The 27,550-nt window shown below is 46.8% G+C and overlaps 1 protein-coding gene across 1 annotated transcript in view; it reads right to left on the reverse strand.

Annotated features, from left to right (window-relative positions):
- The window catches only part of lama5 (laminin subunit alpha 5), a 276,023-nt gene that overhangs the window by 61,982 nt on the left and 186,491 nt on the right, over window positions 1-27,550 (reverse strand). The window contains exons 31-45 of the mRNA XM_033041941.1: window positions 27,304-27,430; window positions 26,413-26,552; window positions 24,551-24,666; window positions 22,211-22,422; window positions 19,911-20,115; window positions 15,209-15,353; window positions 12,233-12,373; window positions 8,627-8,788; window positions 7,527-7,631; window positions 6,766-6,849; window positions 5,474-5,704; window positions 2,825-2,938; window positions 2,434-2,561; window positions 2,207-2,287; window positions 857-1,071 (exon numbers count right to left, since the gene is read on the reverse strand). Of these exons, the coding sequence (XP_032897832.1) occupies window positions 857-1,071; window positions 2,207-2,287; window positions 2,434-2,561; window positions 2,825-2,938; window positions 5,474-5,704; window positions 6,766-6,849; window positions 7,527-7,631; window positions 8,627-8,788; window positions 12,233-12,373; window positions 15,209-15,353; window positions 19,911-20,115; window positions 22,211-22,422; window positions 24,551-24,666; window positions 26,413-26,552; window positions 27,304-27,430 (2,206 nt within the window). The remainder of the gene's footprint in view (window positions 1-856; window positions 1,072-2,206; window positions 2,288-2,433; window positions 2,562-2,824; window positions 2,939-5,473; window positions 5,705-6,765; window positions 6,850-7,526; window positions 7,632-8,626; window positions 8,789-12,232; window positions 12,374-15,208; window positions 15,354-19,910; window positions 20,116-22,210; window positions 22,423-24,550; window positions 24,667-26,412; window positions 26,553-27,303; window positions 27,431-27,550) is intronic.

Consider the following 27,550-nt stretch of genomic DNA (forward strand, 5'->3'; position numbering starts at 1 on the left):
TCACTGATCCTTATATAGAGACAAAATGCTGGAGTAACTCAGCGGGACAGGCAGCATCTCTGGATAGAAGGAATAGGTGACGTTTTGGGTCAAGACCCTTCTTCAGAGTCTATGTGTGTGTACTATATAAAACTCACACACACACATATATATATATATATTTATATGTGTGCATGTGTGTGTGTGTATACACACACATATATATATATACACACACATTACACTGTGTATAATTATATATTGTATATATTGTACCATTATACTACATAATATATCATGCTGTACATGATATGCATTATACTCTACACACACTATACATTATACTATATATATATAACTATAACATACATCACACTATATAGCACACACACATATAGGTATACATATAAATATATAATACACTTTATAATATATATAATATGCAGTACACACACTTACACACTTTCAAACGAGACATGTAGTTCACAAGACAAACAGTCACCTGCCAGTGGGAGCCTATAATTTTACTTGTATCATTAGTTGGTCTTGCTCCAGATCACAGTCCTTGAGCCGGCCCTTCCCCTTGGGCAGATTGTTAGGGTGGGACATTTGCCCACCATACACACCGTGACCCATTTTCCTGGGGTTGGGAGTTCTGCTCAGGCCTCTGACTTGGTGGAGAGCGGGTGAAGTGGGAGGGGAGAGAATTATCTGTGTTATGGACGCAGATTTGTCTTTTTGCACAGAAAATAATTGCACCAGAACCAATTATCTTTCTGAAATAAATGTTACGAAGAGGCATTAGAAAACCTTGAATGCGAAACAATATAATTTCTGGACGGAGTTCCACATTAATCTAATGACACACTCAACTTACATTCACACTGCTTGCTGATCAATGCATCTCCATAGAAACCTGGGGCACAGTGTTGGCAGTGTGGCCCAGCTGTGTTGTGCATACACCCCAGACACTCTCCTGTCAGTGAATCACAACTGCTGAAGAGCATGTTCGAGTCTGTGTTGCCATTACAATTGCACGGCTGACACTGGCTTCCCAAGACCATTGGGTTTCCATAGTAACCTGGGGCACACCTTCACAATAAAGGACAAAAGATTTTAAACAGGGCAGAAATGGTTAGAACAACAAAAAAATTCACTCCACTTGCGTTTATAGTCACGAGCAATGTATTCAAAGATTATACTGTATTATATCAGTCCCAGTAAGACGCAGGACACTGTTTTTCCTGATTTGACACTTTCTGAATTGGCTAATGTGGTTGAATAAAGACAAAGCACAGAGATACAGGAGATTAGGAGGGTCAATCTGCAAAGATGCTAACTCTTCATTGTAGTTATGAAGCAACGACTCTCTGAAGCCTGTTACCAGTGGCTGTTTAGTCATAAAGTCACACAGCATGAAAACAGGCCCTTCGGCCTAGCTTGCCCATGCCGACCAAGATGCCCCATCTGCACTAGTCCTACACTAGCCTATGTCCCTCTAATCATTTCCTATCCACGTACATGTCCAAATGTCTTTTCTTGAGAATCATTCGCTGTGGCAGAGTTGCTTACAGCGTCAGAGACTTGCATTCGATCCTGACTATGGATGCTATCTGTACATTCTCCCCGTGACCGTGTGAGCTTTCTCTGGATGTTCTGGTTTCCTCCCACATTCCAACCACGTACAGGTTTGTGGGTGAATTGGCTTCGGTAAAAATTGTAAATTGTCCCTAGTGTGTGGGATAGTGCTGGGGTTCCGGGATTGTTGGTCGGTGTGTGGACTCAGTGGGCTGAAGGGCCCGTTATCGCGCTGTATCTCTGAACTGAACTGGCCTAAAAAGACTAAAAGTTCAGATCGAAATATAAATAAGAGTTCTCAAAGAAAATCATAAATACTCCAGAGTACACATTTTCAAAAGGGCTATCTTATATTAGATTACAGTAGCATAACATTCTACATTTCTCACAATTAACCTCCCATTGTATTGATTTGTTGTCCCATTGTTTGCTTTCATGACTACTGTGAGTTTATAAGATACTCTCTTAAAGACAATGGTCGACAAGCTATTTCTTCTTATGCCGAAAGATTTAGATATACAACTGGTACTGTTTTAAAGAATCAGCCTCACCTCCTGTCATGGTGGACATGGCTTGACAAGTGATGTATATTAATATTGCACGATTTCGCGCTCCCTCGCTATTTCTTTCACGCGCACAAAATACTGACCTTTCGCATTTTAAGCCAGCGTACCCTGGCTTACAGAAGCACTGGAAACGATCTCCACGGTAACCACAGTCCTTTGCAAAGCTGCAATAATGAGCAGTGTTTAAATAAATATAAAAACTCAGAAGCAAGAGGTTAAGAAAAATTAATTTTAGAGATCCCTCCCTGTCCTCCGACCACCAGCCCCAACCCTCCCCACAGTGGTCTTCTGATGATCCAGACATACGTACTTGTTGGTAGACACACCGACGGGGCACGGGCACTGTTCACAGAGAGGAGCCGCTTCCAGTGTGGCGTTTCGAACCAACCCGGCCTTACACCGCTCACAGTCACCTCCTTCCGTATTATGCTGGCAGTTCTGGGTAGAAAAGTTTTTATAATTAAACACTTGGCTGACAAATATAACCTTGTAGATCTCCTTTAGACTGTCCCCTTCTCACCTTCAACATATGCATTTGAATATTTAATATTCCATCCCCGGGGAAAAAATGTTTCTAATCTATGCCTCTCATCATTTTATACACTTCTGTCAGGTCACGCCCTCAGCCTCCAATGCACTTTTTACAATAACAAAGGCCTTAATTCCAAATGATTCAATAGATTTGCAAAACAAATACTTACCACGCATATTCCTGTTCCATCCAGGCACTGGTCAGAATGGCCGTTGCAATTGCAAGGTACACATTTACCCAGGAAAAGACCTTTTGTATCTCGATAATGACCTGGCGAACAATCCTGTTGGGGCCAAGAAAGGAAAATGATATCCAACGTTTGTAGAAAGACACAAAGTGCTGGAGTAACTCAGCGGGTCAGGCAGCATCTCTGGAGAAAAAGGATGGGTGATGTTTTGGGTCAGGAATTGGTTCAGACTGAAAGTATAGGGGAGGGAACAGGGGGTAGGAAATGGCACGAACAAAGCAGGGCCGGCAATAGATGCCCAAGGAAGGGTGGAGCCCATAATAGCCCATTGTTGGCTGGGGAAGAGATGATAACAAAGGGATATAAGGATGTGAACAGAGCTAGTCGGACAACTAGGGGGCAAAAGAGGGAATGCAGGGGTTACTTGAATTTAGAGAAATCACCGTTCATACCACTGGGCTGTAAGCTGCCAAAGCTTTGTAATGCTTAGCTATTCTCTCTTTCACAGAATATACTTGCACAACACAGTGGCACAGCTGGTAGAGCTGCTGCCTCACAGCGCAAGAGACCTGGGTTCGATCCTGACCTCAGGTGCTGTCTGTGCGGAGTTTGCACATTCTCAGTGACATGTGGGTTTGTAGGTTTATTGGTCGCTACAAATTACCCCTTCTGTGTAGGGAGTGGGAAAATGGGATAACATGGGCCTAGTGTGAAGGGGTGATCGATGATCGGCGTGGACTCGGTGGGCCTGTTTCCATACCGCATCTCTAAACTAAACTACACTGATAAAGCAGCCGAATGAAACTACAATTCAAGCTTTGACATCAATCACAGTCTTGCCAATGACATTAATGTTGGGTAGCAACACTAGTCTCCAACCAAATTGATAAAATATGTAAAGAAATGTGTTTATCCCAAGTAGTTTTAATCAGGTAACTGTGCCAAGAAACTTGGTTCTCAGGCAAAACATGGTGCATGGATAGGAGAGGTTTAGAAGGTTCAGGCCAAATGCGGGCAGGTGGGACCAGCATAGAGGGGTTGGTGTGGGCAAGTTGAGCCTAAAGGCTTGTTTCCATGCTGTATGACTCTATGACAGTATTGGTTTAGAGGGATATGGGTCAAACCCGGGCAAATAATTAGCTTAGATAGGCATCTTAGACAGCATGGATAAGTTGGGCCGAAGGGCCTCTTTCTGTGCTGTATGAATATGACTATCATAGAATGTCATAACATGTTATCACAGATGGTCAGCTCCAAAGGACACAACAATGAAAAACATCAGGTTCAGAAAGTTAATGCATTCTTGCCTTTATCAGTGATGCTATCAGAAATTTACTTGCAATAGATGAAACAAAGTCACTGACCAATAAGATTGCAATGAGAATACACAGCATTATCTGGTAAAAATCCAATAGCATAAAAGGACATTGTTTAGTTTAACCTGCCTGTGATAAAGCTCACAGCAACTCACTAATCGGTTCGCTCCCCTGTTCTTTTTCTAAAGATGTCACAAAGAAATTTCACTCTTGGGCGGGAAAAAATCACTGTGAAGCAAAAGTGTGTATCAATGCACTTATTGGCAGAGTGGTCCAGAACTAGGTGAAAAGAATGAGGGCAATTGGCAAAATAACCATAGTGGCGCAGCTGGTAGAGCAGCTGCCTCACTGCACCAGAGATCTGGGTTCCACTGCAACCTAGGTGTGGACATTGCGTGTTCTCCTTGTGACCGTGTGGGTTTCCTCCGGGTGTTCTAGTTTCCTCCAATATCCCTACGACGTGCAGGGTTACAGGTTAGTTGGCCTCTGTAACATGGCCTCTGTTGTGTAGGGAGTAGATGAGAAAGTGGGAGAACATAGAACAAGTGTGAACGGGTGATCGGTGTTTGGCGTGGAGTCAGTGGGCTGAAGGGCCTGTTTCGATGTTGTATCTCTAAACCAAACTAAACTAAACCAAAACAAATGAGGAACAGTTGTCTCGTGCAGGATGTGTTTGGGCTCTGGAATGTGCTGCGAGAGGTGGCAGAGGAAGTAGATTCAATGAAGGAATTTGCAGGGTCAGGTGGAGAGGGTGCAGGAATGGGACCAGCCAGACTGTTCCAAATTAGAGCTGGTGCAAACACGTTTTGACCAAATGATCTCTTTTCCTGCTGTGACCATTCTGGGAAACTCCAAACTTCTACCTGTGCTACCATCAGGTTTCTGAACTTCCAATAAGAACAATTCCATGTTTAAAAGAATTTACCCACACAACCCAGAGGCACAGCGGTAGAGTTGCTGCTTACAGTGCCAGACACCCGGGTTCCATCCTGACTATAGGTGCTGTCTGTGCAGAGTTTGTATGTTCTCCCCGTGACCACGTGGGTTTTCTCTGGGCACCCCAGTTTCCTCCCACTCTACAAAGACATACAGGTATGAATAAGCTTTGGTAAATTTCCTCTAGTGTGCATAGGATAGTGCTAGTGTATGGGGGTCATTAGTCGGAACAGACTTGGTGGGCCGAAGGGCCTTCTTCCGCGCTTTATCTCTAAGCTAACCTCATGTTTCCAACACGTGAATGGTTAACTCCTCAGCAGCAAGGAAGATGCATTTCTGTGAACACCCACCAACAATAACATGAAAGAATCACTCATACCTGACATGAGTCCCCCACATAGTTAGCTGGACAGAGACAGATTTCCACATTGCTGGCAGCATCTCCATCTCCAGAGTTTGCAGCTTGCTCCAGGATTACATTGTGCAGTGTGACCCGCTTGGCCAATTGGGAGTGAAGGACTCGTATCTGTAGGCCATCCAGGCTGGCCAGCACCATCATCATCTCTTCTCGGGACACAGGGTTATGTGTTTGTACGTGCCTGAAGTTACTCTGGGCAAAAATACATTTGTTCCAACGTCAAATACTCAAATTACAATTCAATTTCTCTACAGCTGCCTTTTCCACCTTTTATGTTTCCACAACTATCCAATCCTTTGTGGATCAGACCCTCACTCTGACTTTGTATCTTAAAATGTTACACCTCGCTTCCTCGTCAGCCAGAGGCCACATTTACACTGGGCACGTTTGTCTCCAGTGCTAAGCCCGCTGAACGCGTGCAAAATTAGTGCCGGACGCAACTCCTGGACGACATCTTACTCCACCTCATTCTGCATTCGAGAGAGGTTCTAACGCCACTCTTTGTGAAGGACTCCATGCAATTTGTTTAAACTGTAGGGGAGAGGAGACATTTGTGGCCATCCATGTCATTCAATGCAAACAAGACTGACCAAGGAAAGGTGGAGCCAACAATAGATCATTGTGGGCTCCACCTTTCGCTGATCATCGTTGCTTTTTGCAATTCTTTCATTCATTTGTTCTATGTACCATCTATATCTCTCGTTTCCCTTTCCCCTGACTCTCAGTCTGAAGAAGAGTCTCAACCCGAAATGTCACCTATTCCTTTTCTCCAGAGATGCTGTCTGTCCCACTGAGTTACTCCAGCGTTTTGTGTCTATCTTCGGTTTAAACCAGCATCTGCAGTTCCTTCCTACACAATGCAAACAAGACGATCAGTTGCAAGTTGTACTTGGCTTCACATGCAAATGCATCGCTGAATGGATGGATGTGGAGCATATGGTTACATATCTGCTGAGCTGCTGCAAGTAAGAATGTAGATGTTCCGTTTCAGAACTTACGACAATAAAACACTCTTGAGCTAGTACATTAAGAACCAAAGACATTAAGAACCCCTCTTCCACGCTTTTCTTTTTAAACTCTAAACCTGAAATGAAAAGGATAATTGCTAAAATTCTATTTTTTTTGGATAATGCAGATTTTCTTGGCACGTGAATCATACAGCCATGACAACACATATCATACACAGCACTGCTGTAACGGCATCCCACTAAGTCCATAACGTGAAACAAATAATAAATTAGTTGCTCTCAAACCTCCACCAGTTGCAGTCGGCTCTCATGATGCTGCCCAGGAGCTGGATACTCCTTGGCCACGTACATTATGGTCATCTGATTCCCCTGAGGAAGAGGGAGTTAACACATTTTAATTCTCCAATTTAAAAATAATAATCAAAAATCAGCAGCGAGTGTCAGCGGGACACATGACTCAGAAGTTAAACATTTAGTGTATCCCAAAGTCTGCACTATAAGTTTGGCTTTGGTAACGAGGCTGCAGAGATCGAAGGAGGTCCCATGGGGGAGACGGCAGAGAATGAAGGGGGGGGGGGGGGGGTCCTGGTGAGGGGCTACTGATAACAATGGAGGGACCCAGCAGGGAGCTGAGATCAAAGGGTGGTGGGGGGGGTGGCGAGAATGATGGGGGAACGAATGGGGGACCATTGAGGCCGCCAAGAATGATGGGGGATCATGCAGGGGGAGCTGAGATCAAAGAAGGGTCCTGATGGGGGACATCTGAGAATGATGGGGGGGCCCGGCTGGGGGCCGCCTGCTGCCATGACGGGCCTGGTTCGCCGCTGAGAACCGAAGGCAAGTCTGTTCGATGAATGTCATGTAACTTTGTCGGCGCCAGAAACGTGACGACTCTGTGTGTACTGCCGAGGTGAGGTCTGCTGTGTGGTTCTACCGGGTTGCATGTAAAAACAAAGCATTTCACTGCACCCAGGTACGTGCGGCAATAATTGAATTGGACTGAATCGCTGAGTGGTTCCAGTGGCCGAGCTGTTACTGAATCTCACCTTCAGAATCACGTCCGGGCGAACTTCGACCGGGAGGGAGAGGATGTCACCGCGCAGAACCTGGGAGCCAAGCCGGTACATCAGGTGCCCTCCGTAAGAGGAAACCTTCAAAGGAGAAACGTTTATGTCACACAGAGAAATAAGGGACAAATTGAAGATGGGGTGAAGAAAAATATTTGGAATGGGTGCAGGAATTGGACTGCACATCACTCAGTTAACATGTAACGGGTGTCAGGGGTCATGGGGAGAAGGCAGGAGAATGGGCTTAGTAGGGGGAGATAGATCAGCCATGATTGAATGGCAGAGTAGACTTGATGTGCCGAATGGCCTAATAATGCCCCCATCACATGACCTTATGGTCATACAGCATGGAAACGTTCAGCCCACATTTACTGGGCAAAGCTGTGGATTGGCTGTATTTAATAACCTGCATTTGAAAATTGGTTTTACCCTAACCCTAATCCTAACCCCCCCCTTCCCCCTCTTAAATCTGGCGTTCACCTGACTTGGATATATGTTGTCAATGTGTTCTAATCCTGGATCGCTTCAACCCACATCACCACCTCTGTAAGAACAATTGTAAATAAACATCAGCCTTCCCAGTGACATCCACACCTCAGGAATGAGTCGACAGGAAGCATTGCCCCAGTAGAGAGGAAGCTGAGGCCAGACAGTTTTGCATTTGAGATGCAAATAATAAGATGCCATCATACCTACAAATGGGTTGTTAAATTATTCTAGAAAATGCTTGTTGGCACGTGAATGATTGAAGGTGATAAATGCTTATATAGGTCAATTTTCCTCAGTGTACCTGGGGTGGCACAGTGCAGCGGTAGAGTTGCTGCCTTACAGCTCCAGAGACCCTGGTTCGATCCTGACTACAGGTGCTGTCTATATGGAGTTTGTATGTTTTCTGTGTGACTGCGTGGGATTTCTCTGGTTTCCTCCCACATTCCAATGATGGACAGGTTTGTAGGTTAATTGGCTTAGGTAACATTGTAAATCGTCCCTGGTGTGTACGATAGTGTTTGCAGGTTGGCGCGGACTTGGTGGGCCGAAGGGCTTGTTTCCACGCTGTATCTCCAAAGTCTAATGTGTACCTGGTCTCCAAGGTAAGGATGTGGTGCGCGCCAGTAGAGATCCTGGTAAATATCGGTCACATCATGGAGATTCGCTTCAACCTCTCTATTTCCAGGGTTGAGAGACACTGGAAGTTCTTGGCGATCTCCACTCACCAATCTCCAACCATCCATATCCACTAACTGAAAGAAAAAAAATAGAACGGGATGAGAGGATGTCTAGGCCTAGAGGTCATAGCCTCAGAATTACAGGACATTTTTTTACGAAGGAGATGAGGAGAAATTTATTTAGTCAGAGGGTGGTGAATGTGTGGAATTCTTTGCCACAGAAGGCCAAGTTTTTAGGGCAGAGATAGATGTATTCTTGAATAGTGCAGGTGTTAGAGGTTATGGGTAGGAGGCAGGAGGAAGAGATAGATCAGCCATGGTTGAATGGCAGAGTAGACTGGATGGGCCGAATGGCCTAATTCTACACCTATTCCTTTTGACATGAGAGTTTCCCAAAGTTGAAGTGGCTTAATGTTTCAAAGAAAGTTTGCAATCTGAAATTTAGCTGCCATTGAATCACCGCTTTTGGGAAGAATGTCAATCTCTATCAACTCCTACAATGTCAGAAACCATATTTGGTGGGCCAAAAAGCTTCATTTATGCCTGGGCTAGGCCATCCCTGGAATTTGTAAACCTCATTTGTTTACAGCAGTTCACAAAATAGTATATCCTGTGGAAACCAATTATCGGCGGCTGTCACTCCACTCAACAACGTACCTCGGTGACTGCCAATCACCCCCCCCACCCCCCGGACACTTATTATCACTTATTATTATTTATTTAAATCATTTGCTATGTCGCTCTTCCAGGGAGATGCTAACTGCATTTCGTTGTCTCTGTACTGTACACTGACAATGACAATTAAAATTGAATCTGAATCTGAATCTGAATCTGAATCAGTCTGAAGAAGGGTCCCGACCTGAAACATCACCTACTCATTCCCTCCACAGATGCTGCCCGACACGTTGAGTTAGTTCAGCACCTTCATTGTAGTAACAGAAAATCACCCTCAAGCATAACCTTACTGAAAGGCGGTGGAGACAATGAGTGGGGACGTCACATAAAGAATAAAACAAAAACCCAGCAGGAACTGTGATGTAAACGCGAGAATTTAATGTGGGAAATAAGTGCATGAAGCAGGAGAACAGGGTACTTTATAAATGGCGAGTGAAGTGAGTGGATTTCATGTACAGGGTATGCTGATGGTATTAAACTAATGGAATTATGATTATGGAAGAGGACGTGAAAGCTTTTCAGGGATTTAGAAAAGCTGAGTGTGGGGTGAGAACATGGCAGATAGAATGTAATGTGGGAAAATGCACATTAATGGACTCAACAGGGAAGCCAAGTCTTTGTTAAATGGTGGAGATCGGGTAGTGTTGATCTTCAAAGGGACCTGGGCCTGCTTATCATTGAAGGCTACAAGCAAGGTGCAGCATACAAATATGAGGGCAAATGATACAATGGCCTTTATTACAGAAGTATAGGGTGGCACGGTGGTGCAGCGATAGAGTTGCTGCCTTAGAGCGGCAGAAACCCGGGTTCGATCCTGACTTGGGGTGCTGACTGTGCGGAGTTTGTACGTTCTCCCCATGACTTGCTTGGGTTTTCTCCGGGAGCTTCGGTTTCCTCCCACACTCCAAAGATGTACAGGTTGGTAGGCTAATTGGCTTGTAAACAAATTGTAAATTGTCCCTAGTGTATGTAGGATAGTGTCAGTAGCCAGGGACTGCTGGTCAGCACAGACTCGGTGGGCCGAAGGGCCAGTTTCCACGCTGTATCTCTAAACTATGCTGAAAAACTAAAAGTAATAAAGTCACATTGCCTCGGTGAGATCACGATTGCACCTGGAGCACTGTGTACAGTTTGTCTCCTTAATTCAGAACGGATATATTTGATTTACAGGAGTGCAGTGAAGAGTTCGTAAACTGGTTCAGGGGTCGGTAGGTTTGCCAGATGAGAAGAGATGAGTCGATAAGGCCAGTGTTCAGAAGAATGGGAGGATATTTCAATGAAACTTACAGATTTCTCACAGGGTTTGGCAGGCCGGATGGAGGGAGGAGGTTTCTGCCTGGCGGGGGAGTCTAGAAAGAATACAGAATAGGGTGCTACGGAATGAGATGAGGGGAAACTTCTTCACTGGGGCAGTGGGCAGTGAGCCTCCATTAATAAAGGTGTAGTGGCTCGAATGTTGAGATCATACAAAATAAAAATGCATAGATTTGGGGATATTAAAGGGAATCAAAGGATATGAGAATAGTGCAGGAAAATTGCACTGAATTGTACGAGGTCAACCATGATAGAGTCGCAGCATGGAAACAGATCCTCAAGCCTAACTTGCCAACATGTCCATTCTACACTAGTCCAACCTGCCTGCGTTTGACCCATCTCCTTCTAAACCTGTCCTACCCATGTACCTGTCTGTTTCTTAAACGTTGCGATAATACCTGTCTCAACTACCTCCTTTGGCAGCTTGTTCCATACACCCACCACCCTTTGTGTGAAATAGTCACACCTCAGATTTCTATTAAATCTTTCCTCCTTCACCTTAAACCTATGTCCTCTGGTTCTCAATTCCACTACTCTGGGCAAGAGACTGTGCATCTACCCGATCTATTCCTCTCACGCTTTTATATGCCTCGATAAGATCACCCCTCATCCTCCTGTGCTCCAAGGAAGAGGGTTTAAGCCGGCTCAACCTCTCCCCATAGCTCATGGCCTCGAGTCCAAGCAACATCCTGGTAAATCTTCTCAGCACCCTTTCCGGCTTGACATCATCTTAATGAATGGTTGATCTTGTAGCGATCAATGGCTGATGAATGGCTCAAAGTGTCATGCAGGCCTTTCCTGCTCCTAACATTAATGCTCTTACGATATGGAATGCACTGCCTGAAAAAATGCTCCAACGATGAAAACCAAAATAGCAGGGGTACGGAGAGAGGGCAGGAGCCTGTGGTAAATTCTGCAACAAACAACCAGCATCGGCTTGCTTGCTGTATCACCTCCTGGACTAAGTTATTCTGATATCACGATAAACTGGCAGGTCAGTGAAGAAATATAAAGCCAAGGGAGATACTTTATAATTGAAGCTTACACAAGTTTGGACAATAAGCACAAAATTAGAAAATAAATTCCCACACCGATTACACACCGTTTAGGGTGCTGTCTGTACGGAGTTTGTACGCACCCACCGTGACCTGTGTGGATTTTCTCTGGGATCTGCAGTTTCCTCCCACATTCCAAAGACGCACAGGTTTGTTGACTAATTTGCTTGGTATAATTATAAATTGTCCCTAGTGCGTGTAGGTTGGTGTTAATGCGCTGGGATCACTGAATGGCGTGGACTTGGTGGGCCGAAGGGCGTGTTTCCGCGCCGTATCTCTAAACTAAACTAAAAAACGGAATTCAACCGATTCTGGATTTTTGCCCAAAAGTCACTTCAAAAAGGATTCTGTCACATTTTATAACGGCGCATCTGTGCCCACAGGTCTAACCCATAAAGGATGACCTTGGTGAAACTGCAATGCTGGAAGCAGAACTGTGGAGGATTTAGTGTCCCGGTGACAACGCGTGACTCACCGCGGCCCTCCGCTTGGTGGAGATCTGGCAGCGATCGGTGGCTCCGAAGCAGAAGCAGCTGGTGCAGCCTTTGGGATTGGTTGGATCCAGGTAAAAGGTTCCTAGACGGCAGATGTCACACCGTGCGCCTTCCACGTTTTCCTGGGAAACAGACAAATCCGGGGAAGAAATCAGAGGAGGCTGCTCAACTCGTCCCAGAGGGGGCGGCCATTAACGTCGATCGGGGATAGACCCACGCGGCAGGAGTATCCCGGCAAGCCGTGACCAGACCCACCAGCAGGCCCCACTCGCCCGCCGTGGACCGATGACCTGCGCCACGGACCAGGAACCCACCCAGAGTGGAAGGAGTCAGTCAGAGGGCCGGTACGCAGACCGGCTGCAGGAGGGAGGGAGGGAGTCCATGGCATCAATGGTGGAGTGGGCCGCTAGGGGCACTGGAACAGCCTGGGGCTCGGCTGGACTGAGCGCCGCTCCCAGAGGCCAAGCACGTGGACGGTACGCGGCCTGAGTGGTGGAGGACACCACAGCTACGCTTGGCCAACACCACCAGGACAACGGGCTTTGATGGTCAGGCTAACAACCCTGCACTTACAACAACTGGGACTTGAAAATGCCACCAAATCTGGCGACTCTGTTTACTGACTTGGTGTACCACAGCAAAATATACACTTGCACTGTACCCAAGATGTTTATCTAAGATGCACCAAGTGCCTATACATAGTGATATTGGGACTGAACTGTGTACAATAATGAATTTCACTGTCACTCAGTACATGACAAATAAAGCTCCATTACATATAAAAATAGTCCTGGTCCTAGCCACAGACCCTCCAGGGAATGGGAGATTAATTGGCCATTTACTCCCCCACCCCACTCCCCTCATGCAGTCTTCGGATTTCAACCAAAGATGGCACAAAATGCTGGTAACTCAGTGGGACAGGCAGCATCTCTGGAGAAAAGGAATGGGTGGCGTTTCGGGTCGAGGCCCTTCTTCAGTCTGGTTAGGGATAAGGGAAACGAGGGATATTGATGGCGATGTGGACAGATAAAGAACAATGAATGAAAGGTATGTAAAAAAGTAACGATGATAAAGGAAACAGGCCATTGTTAGCTGTTTGTTGGGTGAAAATGGGAAACTAGTGTGACTTGGGTGGGGGAGGGATAGACAGAGAGGGAATGCTGGGGCTACCTGATGTGAGAGAAATCAATATTCATACCACTGGGCTGTAAGCTGGCCAAGCGAAATATGAGATGCTGTTCCTCCAATTTGTATTTAGCATCATTCTGACAAGGAGACTTAGGACAGAAAGGTCTGTGTTGGAATGGGAAGGAGAATTAAAGTGTCCGTAGATCAGGTAGGTTCAAGCAGGATGAGCGAAGGTGTTCCACAAAACAATCGCCCAGTTTACGTTTGGTCTCGCCGATGTAGACAAGTCCACATCTTGAACAACCGATACAGTAGATGAGGTTGGAGGAGGTGCAAGTGAACCTCTGCCCAACATGAAAGGACTGTTGGGGTCCCTGGACAGAGTCGAGGGAGGAGGTATAGGGATAGGGGTCGCATCTTCTGCTGTTGCAGTTGGGGTGGTTTGGGTGGGAAGGGATGAGTTAACCAGGGAGTTGCGGGGGGAATGGTGTCTGCGGAAGGCGGAAAGGGTGGAGATGAGAAATTGTGGCTGGTGGTGGGAGGTGGCTGGTGGTGGGAGTGGGGTGGTGGAGGGTGGGTGGAGGTGGCTGGGTGGAGGTGGCTGGTGGGGAGGTGGCTGGTGGTGGGAGGTGGCTGGTGGTGGGAGTGGGGTGGAGGTGGGAGGTGGCTGGTGGTGGGAGGTGGCTGGTGGTGGGAGGTGGCTGGTGGTGGGTGGCTGGTGGTGGGAGGTGGCTGGTGGTGGGAGGTGGCTGGTGGTGGGTGGCTGGTGGTGGGAGTGGGGTGGAGGTGGATGGCTGATGGGGTGGAAGGTGAGGACTTTCAGAGGATTATGTGTTGTATGCGACGGCTGATGGGGTGGAAGGTGAGGACTAGGGGGCTCTGTCTCTGTTGCAACTAGGAGATTTCTACACTGATTTTTGATAATCTCTCAAAAGATTTTGGTTATTGGGATCATATACCTCAGGACCAAGCAGTTGCATGAAGAGAAGTTGGGTGGAATGGTGGGTCTTTGTTTAGACAATAGTGTAATGATTCTACATGTTCATAAAGAAATTAGTGACTTGACTGTTTTTTAACACCTGCCTGATAGAAACCATAACATTGGTCCTACATGGCATTAAGTGAAGTAATTGATCAACTCAAAGCTAGGTTCATGGGCAAGAATTGCATCATAAAACACATACACGCACGCTTCCATTTTTGCCCCAATATGAGCGTTTATGAAGGAACGTCAGGTGAAGACAATTCATGGAGGGTACATCAAAGAAGAGATGGTCAACGGGTACGGCCCTGCAGAAGGCTTGGCTTCCTCTCATTGCCACGTTCAAACAACAAGGATATCAGTGCTGCAGAGGAGTTGGTCTATTTTGGTGCAGACACCAAGCTTTCATTCAGACCAGATCTGCCTTTCACGTCTGGTTCCATCCTTAACCCTCCGCGCTGCAAACTGGACGATAATCTCTGGCCCCAATTTCAAAGAGTAGCTCTTGCCCTTAAAAGTTATACTGGAGGAACAAAACTAAAATATATTCATCACTGTGTCTTAAATCTTCCAGAGGATGTAAGCAAATCATGAATCCTGATATGTGCCTCAGTGAGTCTGACTCCTCGGCATTCTGTACTAATAGTGTGATCGACAATTTTTAGTTAATTTGATGTTTTTCCAATCTACTTCAGAAGGTATTTTGCTAGCTCAATCAATTGTTGAATGCTGGAATAAATCAAGTTTAAATATGGTCAAAAGTATATAGTTGATTGGGATGTTTTTTTTAACGATGATTATTTTGCACGTTTAACTCGAGGGGCTCTGCTTGGATCGATGGTCTGACCTTGCATTGGCACCGGCCCGTGTGCGAGTCACAAATGCTGGCTTCCGTTCCGTCTTCGTTACAGTCACACGGCACGCAGTCTGGGTAGTGGTAGTATCCCGGAGTACAGCGATCACACTGGCGTCCGGCTACGTAGGGCTTGCACCTGTACAGGAAAGCAAGCATCTGTCAGAGGAGGTCCACAGGTGGAGCAGGAGATGTCTGGCGGGGCAGGCCGGTGGGGTGGTCTGTGAGATGGCGTGTTCCTTCCAACACTTACTCTGGCGTGTCTTGTGCTGAGGCAGTTCTCTGGAGTTGAGAGGCGGCAGAACAAACAGTTGGGCTACCACACCATCCAGAAACACATCTGGGGGCACAGCGAAGGGCAGTGGACTGAGATCAAGAAGCCAGGTCTGAAGTCCTGATCTTTCCCTCATCTGACCACCATAAATGCCAGGTCTCCAAGCAATATCTGAACTGGAAGTCATCGCTATAATGCTAGAAGTCTGTGGAGGCCAAGTCAATGGATATTTTTGTTGTGGAGATTGATAAATTCTTGATTAGTAAGGATGTCAGGGGTTATGGGGAGAAGGCAGGTGAATGGAGTTGAGAGGGAAAGATAGATCAGCCATGATTGAATGGCGGAGTAGACTTGATGGGCTGAATGGCCTAATTCTGCCCCTATAATTTATGGTAATTTATTAGCATTATATTAGACCCACATAGAACTAGTGTGAATGGTGTGGCATACACACTCCTTGCTAGGGGCAATTTCTAGAGGCCAAATAACCTGCGAGTCGTTAGGATGTGGAAAGAAGCCGGAATACCCGGAGGAAACACATGCGGCCAAAGGGAGAATGTGCAAACTCCCACACAGACAGCACCAGAGGCCAGGATTGAACCCGGGTCTGTGGCACTGTGAGTTAGCAGCTCGTAGTGCCATATGCCAATGTTCGCTCCATGTCCCCGCCATTGACAACAAGGTCAAGGCCACATCTGCAAGATGAGCCGCTATTAAACCTTTCTGATCCCCATGAAGTGGTGCAATTCCAGCCAGTGTCCACATTTCACTACTCAGTAAATAAACTATGCTAGTGCTGTACAATATGACCACTGCTTTACTAGTTACCCTTGTTCTGCTGAACACAAATGAATGAAGAGCGTGGGTATAGTACGATTATGCAACTCATTGTTTTGACTTTGTTAATTCCACCACCTGATGTTATCTCCTCAAGAGAGAATAACAGCTCAATACATAAAAGACCTGCGTGGGCAGCTCCTGGTGAAAACACAGCAGATACCGAATGCTTAAACATTTTGACCGGGACTAGATGGGGAAGTTGGCTCGTCAATCTGCAACACACATGGACCTCATGCAGTCACTGGGAATCCACTGTATAAACGCCCTTAGATGGTTTAGGAAGTCTGGCAAGTCCCCAATAACTCTCACCAACTTCTACAGACGCGCCATAGAAAGCATTTTATCGGGATGCATCACAGTACGGTTTGGGAACAGCTCCATCCAAGACTGTGAGAAATTGCAGAGAAATGTGGACGCAGCCCAGACCATCACACAAACTAACCTTGACTTCCATTGGAAGTTCCACTGGAGTTCCATTGACTCCATTTATACCTCACGCTGCCTCGGCAAGGCCAGCAGCATAATCAAGGAAAAGTTGCAGCCCGGCCACTCCTTCTTCTCCCCTCTCCCATCAGGCCAGAGGTATAGAAGTGGAAAAACGCACCCCTCCAGATTCAGAGACAGTTTCTTTCCAGTTGTTGACAGACAACTGAATCATCCTATCACCAACTAGAGAGCGGTCCTGAGCAACTATATATCTCATTGGAAACCCTTGGACTATCTTAAAATCGGACATTACTGGACTTTTATCTTGCCCTAAATGCTATTCGCTTTATCATGCATCTGTACACAGTGAATGGCTCAATTGTAATCATGTATTGTTTTTCCGCTGACTGGTTAGCATGCAATGAAGGTTTTTCACTCTACCTCGGTACATGTGACAATAAACTAAACTGAACAAAGGTCGATTTGCTGCATCTAACTCAGACCCAGGCCCTTGTTATCAGCATCAGACAAGTGGACCGAGATGAGCTGGTTTCTGGCAATTGAACCGTCCTATCACCAACTGGCGAGCAGCCTCCCATCTATCCCGATAGAGAGCTTTGAACTATCTTCAAATCGGAATTCACTGGATGCTATCTTGCACTAAACATTATTCCCTTTATCCTGCATCTGTACACGGGGCTCGGTTTGATTGTAATCATGTATAGTCCTTTTGCCGAAGGGATAGCACGTTACCAAAAGCTTTTCACTGTACCCCGTTACACGTGACAACAATAAACTAAATTAAGATTGAAAGTTGAGGCCAGTCCCACCTCGTGATGTCCAGCAGCACAAAATGCAAGGACCTTTTTAATGCTGCAAATGTTGAATTTGCAAGGACTAAAACTATTAAATACTTCATTCCCACAAACAACAGTACCCAACCAAAACCCCAGAAATATATGTGTCATTCCATTGAGAGGAATAGATCGAGCAGACGCAAAGAGTCTCTTGCCAAGAGAAGGGGAAATGAGAACCAAATAGGTTTATGGTGAGGGGGGAGAGATTTAATAAGAATCTGAGGGGTAACATCTTTACACAAATGGTGGTGGGTGCATGGAACAAGTTGCCGGAGGAGGTATTTGAGGTATGAACTATCGCAACAGTTAAGAAACATTTAGACAGAGACATGGATAGGACAGGTTTAGAGGGATATGGGCAAAACGCAGGCAGGTTGGACTAATGTGGATGGGGCATGTTGGTTGGTGTAGGCAAGTTGGGCCGAAGGGCCTGTTTCCACGCTGTAAGACTCAATGATTCTATACTATTTCATTCGTTTTTGTTACAGCAGAGACTGCACGCAAAAAAAGTTAACATATGCACACCTCGTTTCTCTCTGTGGACATAACAAAACGTGCCCCAACCATAGTTGCATTACATCTCGCATAGCTTGCTGCCAAACAGTGCTGGCTCTTGATAACATCTGATTGACTGAGATGGATTAGTTAAACCTCAGACAAAACCGCAGAGATCATAAAGTTGCTCAGGAATCTTGACAAGAAGCTGCTACATTCCTGGTGTTGTGAAGCTTCACTGGATGAGATATCAACAGCATCTGCTGTGACGGGCTTCATGTCATAGGAGCATAATTAGGCCATTTGGCCCATCAAATCCATTCTGCCATTCAATCCTGGCTGATCAAATTTTCCCTCTCAACCCTGTTCTCCTGCCTTCTCCCCATAACCTTTGATGCCCTGAGGGGTGGCACAATGGTAGAGTTGCTGCCTCACAGCTACAGAGACACGGGTGTGATCCTGTCTACGGATACTGTCTGTATGGAGTTTGTACATTCTCCCCATGACCACGTGGCTTTTGTTGGTGTGCTCCAGTTTCCTCCTTCGCTTAAAAGACATACAGGTTTGTAGGTTAATTGGTATCAGCAAAGTAGTGAATTGTCTCTAGTGTGCAGGGTAGTGCTAATGTACGGGGCAATTGCTGGTCTGCGCGGACTTGGTGCGTCAAAGATGTATCCGCGTGGAATCTCTACAGACTTTCTCACCAAAAATCTTTCAATCTCTGGGTTATGATCACCCGGCTCACCTGCACTGGCTGCTCACCTGCACTGGCCGCTCTCCTGCACTGGCCGCTCACCTGCACTGGCCGCTCACCTGCACTGGCCGCTCACCTGCACTGGCCGCTCACCTGCACTGGCCGCTCACCTGCACTGGCCGCTCACCTGCACTGGCCGCTCACCTGCACTGGCCGCTCACCTGCACTGGCCGCTCACCTGCACTGGCCGCTCACCTGCACTGGCTCACCTGCACTGGCCGCTCACCTGCACTGGCCGCTCTCCTGCACTGGCCGCTCACCTGCACTGGCCGCTCACCTGCACTGGCCGCTCACCTGCACTGGCCGCTCACCTGCACTGGCCGCTCACCTGCACTGGCCGCTCACCTGCACTGGCTCACCTGCACTGGCCGCTCACCTGCACTGGCCGCTCACCTGCACTGGCCGCTCACCTGCACTGGCCGCTCACCTGCACTGGCCGCTCACCTGCACTGGTCGCTCACCTGCACTGGCCGCTCACCTGCACTGGCCGCTCACCTGCACTGGCCGCTCTCCTGCACTGGCCGCTCACCTGCACTGGCTCACCTGCACTGGCCGCTCACCTGCACTGGCCGCTCACCTGCACTGGCCGCTCACCTGCACTGGCCGCTCAACTGCACTGGCCGCTCACCTGCACTGGCTCACCTGCACTGGCCGCTCACCTGCACTGGCCGCTCACCTGCACTGGCCGCTCACCTGCACTGGCCGCTCACCTGCACTGGCCGCTCTCCTGCACTGGCCGCTCACCTGCACTGGCCGCTCACCTGCACTGGCCGCTCACCTGCACTGGCCGCTCACCTGCACTGGCCGCTCTCCTGCACTGGCCGCTCACCTGCACTGGCCGCTCACCTGCACTGGCCGCTCACCTGCACTGGCCGCTCTCCTGCACTGGCCGCTCACCTGCACTGGCCGCTCACCTGCACTGGCCGCTCACCTGCACTGGCCGCTCACCTGCACTGGCCGCTCACCTGCACTGGCCGCTCACCTGCACTGGCCGCTCACCTGCACTGGCCGCTCACCTGCACTGGCCGCTCACCTGCACTGGCCGCTCACCTGCACTGGCCGCTCTCGGTGTTACACTCCGGTCTGGCCGTGTCTTCTATGCCCGGGTAGGAGCAGTTGCATTCCTCGCATCCTATCAGCGGGTGGCAACCAAACGCCCGTGGTTCACAGGTGATGCACTCTGGGCGCACCGTGCGTGGGGGGCAAATGCAGTGACCCGTGACCTCTTCACACAAACGCCTGCCGCACTCACACTCTGAGGAGGAACAACACCGATTAGCAATAAAAAAGACAACGTGCTGGAGTAGCTCAGCGGCTCTGGCAGCATCTCTGGACAGGTGACGTCTGGATGGGACCCTTCTTCAGGCTGATTTAAGTGTGGGGAGGGGGGGGGGGGTAGGGTGGGAAGAAAGTTGGAAGAGAGGAGTGTACGACAAAGTGTGCAAACCAGAATCTGCAGTTCCTTGTTTCAACAAAAAGTAGCAGACTGTCTTTGTTTGTTTGTGTGGGTAGGGCCATCCATCCTCACCACCCCTTCATAGGCCCTTCACATATGTCCCCTTTGGCTAGTTGAGACTGTGCAACAGAATTAGTAGAACAATAATCTATTGCCAGACTTCTGGACGACTGTGTTAAAACTGTAACAAATGTTGATGCAAGAAACAACAGATAGTGGTGTTCTGAATAAAGTGGAGAGAGAAACAATCGGTATCAAGACTGGGGACTCTTCACCAGATCATTAACCTGAAGTGTGAACTGGTTGTCTCGCCACAAGATGCTGCCTGACCTGCTGAGAATATTCGTATTCCTTGTGTCCGGCTGTGAGGATTGAACTAAACTCAATTTAGAATTAAGAAACCCAGATGACATCAAAACTGTAGTGGGCATTGAAGGAGGTTGTCGGAAGGTACAGCAGGATGTACAGCAGTGATTAAAGGAATGGCTGATGGAATTAAACACAAGTGAAAATGATGCATTTTGGAAAGATAAACAAAGGCCGAACATACAGTGCAAATACAACAAGACCTTGGGATGTAAGTACATAGCTCCCTAAAACCGATGACACAGGTAGACAGAGTGGTGAAGGAACATACAGCAGGACATATTTAAGAAGGTAGATAAAAATGCAGGAGAAACTCAGTGGGTGAGGCAGCATCTATGGAGCGAAGGAAAAGGTGACCGTTTCGGGTCGAGACCCTTCTTCAGACTGATGTGGGAGTTGTGGGGGCGGGAAGAAGAAAGGAGAGGTGGAGACAGTGGGCTGTGGGAGAACATAGAAACATAGAAAATAGGTGCAGGAGTAGGCCATTCGGCCCTTCGAGCCTGCACCGCCATTCGATATGATCATGGCTGATCATCCAACTCAGTGTCCCATCCCTGCCTTCTCTCCATACCCCCTGATCCCTTTAGCCACAAGGGCCACATCTAACTCCCTCTTAAATATAGCCAATGAACTGGCCTCAACTACCTTCTGTGGCAGAGAATTCCACAGATTCACCACTCTCTGTGTAAAAAATGATTTTCTCATCTTGGTCCTAAAAGATTTCCCTCTTATCCTTAAACTGTGACCCCTAGTTCTGGACTTCCCCAACATCGGGAAGGGGAGGGGAAAGAGGGAGAAAGCAAGGACTACCTGAAATTGGAGAAGTCAATGTTCATACCGCTGGGGTGTAAACTACCCAAGCGAAATATGAGGTGCTGCTCCTCCAATTTACGGTGGGCCTCACTCTGGCCATGAAGGAGGCCCAGGAGGAGGTGGTCAAATGACAAATGGAGATTAATTGAGTGAAATCGGAAATACTACACATTGGAAGGTCATGTGTAGGGGGATGTATAAATGAATGGGGCCTGCACAGGACTAAGGTACAGAGGGATCTTGGGGTCCAAGCCCAAAGCTCCCTGAAAGTAGCACATGTTGATAGTGGTAAGAAAGGCAGGTGTCTGCTTGCCTTCATCGACCAAGGAATTGAGCAAAGGAGTTGTACAAATTGTTGGCGAGCAGAGTCTCTTGCCCAGAGTGTGGAAATCGAGACCCAAAGGGCGTAAGTTTAAGGCGAGGAGGGAAAGATTTTATGGCAATCTGAGGGGTGACTTTTTCCATGCAAAGGGTAGTGGGTGTACGGAATGCGCTGCCAGAGGAGGTAGTTGAGGCTGGTACTATCGCAATGTTCAAGACGTAATTAGACAGGTACACGGATAGGACAGGCTTAGAGGGATACAGACCAAATGCAGGCAGGTGGGACTAGTGTAGATGGGACATGTTGGTCGGTGTGGGCAAGTAGGGTGAAGGGCCTGCTTCCACAATGTGAAACTCTACGACTCAATGTAAAAAAAACACAAACAACTCTTACGTCTGCAGTTGGGGAATCCATAGTAGCCAATGGCGCATTGGGAGCAGTCACGGCCAATCACATTGGGTCGACAGTCGCATTGCCCTCCAACGGGTTGGCAGGAAGTGCTTGTTGCACCCACCTCGTGGCACGTACAGGGCAGGGCACCGTTATTGTAAAAGGCAGTCAGTGAGACCATGGAGTCCTTGCAAAATGTTGAGGCCGTGGCAGGGCTGGGAGAAATAGAGAGTTAGCATCATATTTCTACGGCAGGAGAAACCGAATGACCAATACAATGACAAAACGGAATTGCAATATACTTCCCAGTCTTCAGAGAATGCATAGAACATAGAAATGTACAGGACCAGGACCAAGCCGCTGTGCTGCACACAATGACAAGTTTACCAATCTCCTCTCCCTGCACGTGATCCACACTCCCCGTATATCCCTGTCCCTATCTAAAAGCCTTTTAAATGCCACTGACGTATCTGCCTCCACCACCATGCAGCGCATTCCAGACACCCACCAAAAACCCTCGCTGATAAACCCTCCGAACGTATACAGCACTGATAGTTTACCCAACTGCATTCTTAAAACCTGCACAGAACAACTAGCTAGAGTTTTTGTGGACATTTTCAAACTCTCACTTACAAGTTCAGAGGTCCCTTCCTGCATTAAAAGGACATCCATAATACAAGAAGTGAAAGGTGACATGCTACTATGACTACCAACTAGTGGTACTAATGTCCATGGTGATTAAGTTATTTGTTATGCCCTTGTAAGGACCTGGATCCCCTACAAGTTTACCACCAAAACAGATGAATAGTGACTGTGATCTTGATGGCTCTCCGCTCTGCACTGGATCACTTGTACAAATGAACATGTACGTCAGGCTGTTGTGTTTGATTGCAGCTTGGCATTCAACACCATTAATCCCTCTAAATTTATCATCAAACTCAGAGAACTGGGTCTCTGCTCTTCCATTGCTGTTGAAACCTCAACTTCTTCGTCAGCAGACTACAATGAATATAAATTGGCAACAGCACAACCATCAATACAGGAGGGAGATCAGTAACCTGACACATTCATTTCCTGATATAATTCTACATCCCTGTGCAACAGTGCAGGGACAATAATCCTTTATGATGAACTGCGCACGGGATATGAAGTTCAGAGCTGTATCTGATGTAGTGCTGGGGACACATATTATTAGATTTGGTTTTAGTGACCAGATTGGAAAGAAACTCATTTTGAAAAAAAAGGACAGACTTTTGGAGAAGTACAACTTATTAAAACTTTGGATTGGAAAGGAACTCATTTTGAAAAAAAAGGACAGACTTTTGGAGAAGTACAACTTATTAAAACTTTTACTTATACAGCATCTGCTCGGAACGATCTACATTTCAATGCAGTGAAATATCCTAATCTACAATGACACTTTAGAAAGGCAACCCATTTTATTGAGCATCACCTTCCATTATTTAGCAACTCAAAGTTTAGGATATTGAGGTACGGCCTACATTTTATGATAGAGTATAAGAGTTCTTTCTTTGGTGTTACAATTTGTGGGAGGAATGTTGGCCCAGGATCAAGGAGACAATTTCTAATAGCATCACAGGCTCTTAAGAAAATAACTGAACTAGAAGATGCCAGTTAATTGTTAGCATTAGTACTTCAATGTTTCACCATAACCACCACACTGGAGTAGACAAGTATTTAGCCATGAAACCACTCTCGTCAGCTAAGCAGATACAGGTTTCAACCTGCTAATAACCCGAACAGGCTAGTTGATCAGTTCAATAGAAATAATCACAAAGATAAGGTACACAAAAATGCTGGAGAAACTCAGCGGGTGCAGCAGCATCTATGGAGCGAAGGAGATAGGTAACGTTTCGGGCCGAAACCCTTCTTCAGACTGATAGGGGGTGGTGGGGAGAAGGATGGAAAAAGGAGGAGGAGGAGCCCGAGGGCTGGGGAATGGGAGGAGACAGCTCGAGGACTAAGGAAGGGGAGGAGACAGCAAGGGCTAACAAAATTGGGAGAATTCAATGTTCATACCCGCCGGATGCAGGCTCCCCAAGCGGAATATGAGGTGCTGTTCCTCCAATTTCCGGTGTTGCTCACTCTGGCAATGGAGGAGACCCAGGACAGAGAGGTCGGATTGGGAATGGGAGGGGGAGTTGAAGTGCTGAGCCACCGGGAGGTCAGGTAAGTTCTTGCGGACCGAGCGGAGGTGTTCGGCGAAACGATCGCCCAACCTCCGCTTAGTCTCACAATCACATAGATAGTTTAGATGATGACAAATCCTCACGGTACACCAACAACATTTGAACTCGTGTCAAACTTGGAATAAGAACTTACTTGATGTAGAAACTGTTTGCTCCACAGGTGCTGATGAAATCATATGACTTGTCCAAAGGTTCTTCTAACAGGTAGTTTGAGTTGTAGCTAGCTTCCGGCACAATCAAAATGTAGGCCTGGAAAAGTATAAAATGAGACAAATTGTAGAATAACCAGATTGTGGATTCAGATTAGGTTATTGTCATACAGCAGAATGCAATGAAATAGTGTGTTCACATGAAACTCACAAAGTAAACAGCATAAATACAGTAGTGATCAATGCAATAAATACTACAAATGCAACCAGAGGAATGGTGCAAGACTGTGGTTCAATCCACATAGGCTTTGTGTGGTATAACACGGGGAAATAGATTAGGAATTTACTCTGTGATACCAGATGTATCACATGTACAATACATGTACACATGGATCTGCATGAGTTTGGGGAAGGGGACAAGGTCTTCCATGGAACTGGTAAGGACTTGACAGGGGTGAGGGGTGGGGGGGGTTATTAAACTATTATTTATACACCAGCTACTTGGAAAGATCTTGTATTTCAATGCAGCGAAGTATCCTAAACTGCACTGACCAATTAAAAAGATAACATGTTTTATTGAGCATTTTATTGAGTGTGTGTGTGTGTGTGTGTGTGTGTGTGTGTGTGTGTGTGTGTGTGTGTGTGTGTGTGTGTGTGTGTGTGTGTGTGTGTGTGTGTGTGTGTGTGTGTGTGTGTGTGTGTGTGTGTGTGTGTGTGTGTGTGTGTGTGTGTGTGTGTGTGTGTGTGTGTGTGTGTGTGTCTATTCAGCTAGACAATCCAGCCGCGTTTGCAATAGCAGGACTTAGCAGGCATGATCCCAGTTCAACTGCTAAAGTTTTTGTCTGAGGATATCTGAGCTCGAGTTATTTTGGGCTTTGAGTTCTTGACCACCCTCCTCTAGAACTCAGACAACCAGAAGAAAACAGCCAGTGTGACATGCACTCAGAGTGGGGTCAGACATCACTGTCTCCTACTCTCAGAAACATCCAGATTCTGGAGGTGTTCTGACTTCCAGGAACTACAGCGGTAAGGCCTGAACTCACATGGCTGAGAGTTCAACTTCATTGTTCTTAAATATCTCGTGGGACCTTGAGAATAGGATGACTTTGAGAACCAGCTGATATTAAGAGTCCTAGTCAGAATGTAGCCACAAAAAGCTGGAGTAACTCAGCGGGACAGGCAGCATATCTGGAGAGAAGGAATGGGTGACGTTTTGGGTCGAGACCCTTCTTCAGAATGTCCTATCAGTCAGTCAGTATCAGTATCAGTATTTCTTTAATATCATTTCACAGAGTACTCGCATACACAGAGGAAACGAAAAAACGTTGCTCAATCGGTTTCCATTCAGTGTAAAAATAAAAACAAAAAGGATAATACATAGAGCTTTAAAAACAAATTAAAATTACCATTTTTAAAAAGAAAAGTAGGCCTAAAAATTAACAATATAATAAAAACAATCATTCTGATCGACAGTGGCATCACAGTGGCTTTACTTTGACAGGTGCCTAACTGTCAAAGTATGGGCGCGGTTGGATGTGTGGATGAGCGATATTTTGGGAGGGGACAAAGTCCGTTAATCAGTCTTATTGCCTGTGGGAAGAAGCTGAGGAGCATCCTGCTGGTTTTGCAGCTGATGCTCCTGTACCTCTTCCCAGATGGCAGAATGGAAAAGATGTGATGTGATGGGTGGTAGGGGTCCTGGATGATGGAGATGGCTCTACTGATGCTCCTCTTCTTGTATATCTCCAGCAGGAAAGGGAGTGGGGCACCGATAATCCTGCTAATCTAAGTATTCCGACTAATTCCTAGTCAGAATACTTAGCCACAAGGTCATTTTGTTGCTTACCAGCCACAGAGTCTTGCCATCAGGGATGCGAACGATAATGGTTACGTCATTGTCACTTATGTCCAGAACAATCTTATTTTCACAAAGGATTGCAGTACGGCATCCATACCCATGTGGGCAGAAGGAGGCGTTGGCATGACCTGGAATGAATGAAAAGCAACATGTTTGTCATTTAAGACCATGTGGGGAAATAAGAGTGTTGGCAATGGAGTAGGTACAATATTGGGCTAGAGAACTAGAAAAGTAACTCTGAAGACTAGCTTGATATATTATTATCCAGAGGCTACAGTGTGGGTTGGAAGCAAGTGGCGATGACAAGGAGGTAGGTTCTCTGCTGTATTTGCCCTTCCTGGATAAGATGGGATCTCACCAAAGAGGTCTGATCCACCCTCTCGCTGAAGTAATCACAGCCACCAGATTACTGTGAGGCAGAGGGAAGGATATTGTGTCACGGAAAGGAGTTGAGAAATACAACATAATGGCGGAAAATAAATTAGTATCTCTGACTAACTGGGATCCATATATAGCAAGTAATGCTTCCTGTAAATCGCAGTTTGAGGCCACAATCCCCTCCCATTAAATACTCTGTCCCTGACACACTGAGGCTCCCAGGCCCCATGACAATGACTGTAGTCATCACTCCACAGCGACTTACTGCTCGAAGACCACAGTCTCAGGCACTCGAATTTCTTACCGGTACCTAGCATGGCTGCAAACACAGGCCTTCAACCCTTCCAGCCATGTTCCACCTCACTATCCGAGACTCATCCTCTCTAGTTAGGCCAACACCCAACTCTCTCAGAACTCCGGCACCTCCCTTTGGCCTAACCCCACTGACGCCATCCCCACCAAACCCCCGAGCCAACCACACACAAGTCGCTGTTGGCTTACCTTGCCAAATCCGCCCTCCGTTAATCAGCACCTCTGCTGCAAAGGTCAGGTGGTCTGGCTGATAGAAGTGGATCACAAAGACATAGCGACCCAATGTCTGAACACGGCTACCAAAGATGGCAACAGTCTGCAAAACAGTTACGCACTTTTAGGCATTTCAGTTTTTACGACGTAGATTATTTTGAACAACAATATCAATCCAACATTATCTCTCTACTTTCTAAGAACACTATAAATATATATTGAT

Source organism: Amblyraja radiata, chromosome 23, assembly GCF_010909765.2.
Source record: "Amblyraja radiata isolate CabotCenter1 chromosome 23, sAmbRad1.1.pri, whole genome shotgun sequence".
NCBI classification, from domain to species: domain Eukaryota; kingdom Metazoa; phylum Chordata; class Chondrichthyes; order Rajiformes; family Rajidae; genus Amblyraja; species Amblyraja radiata.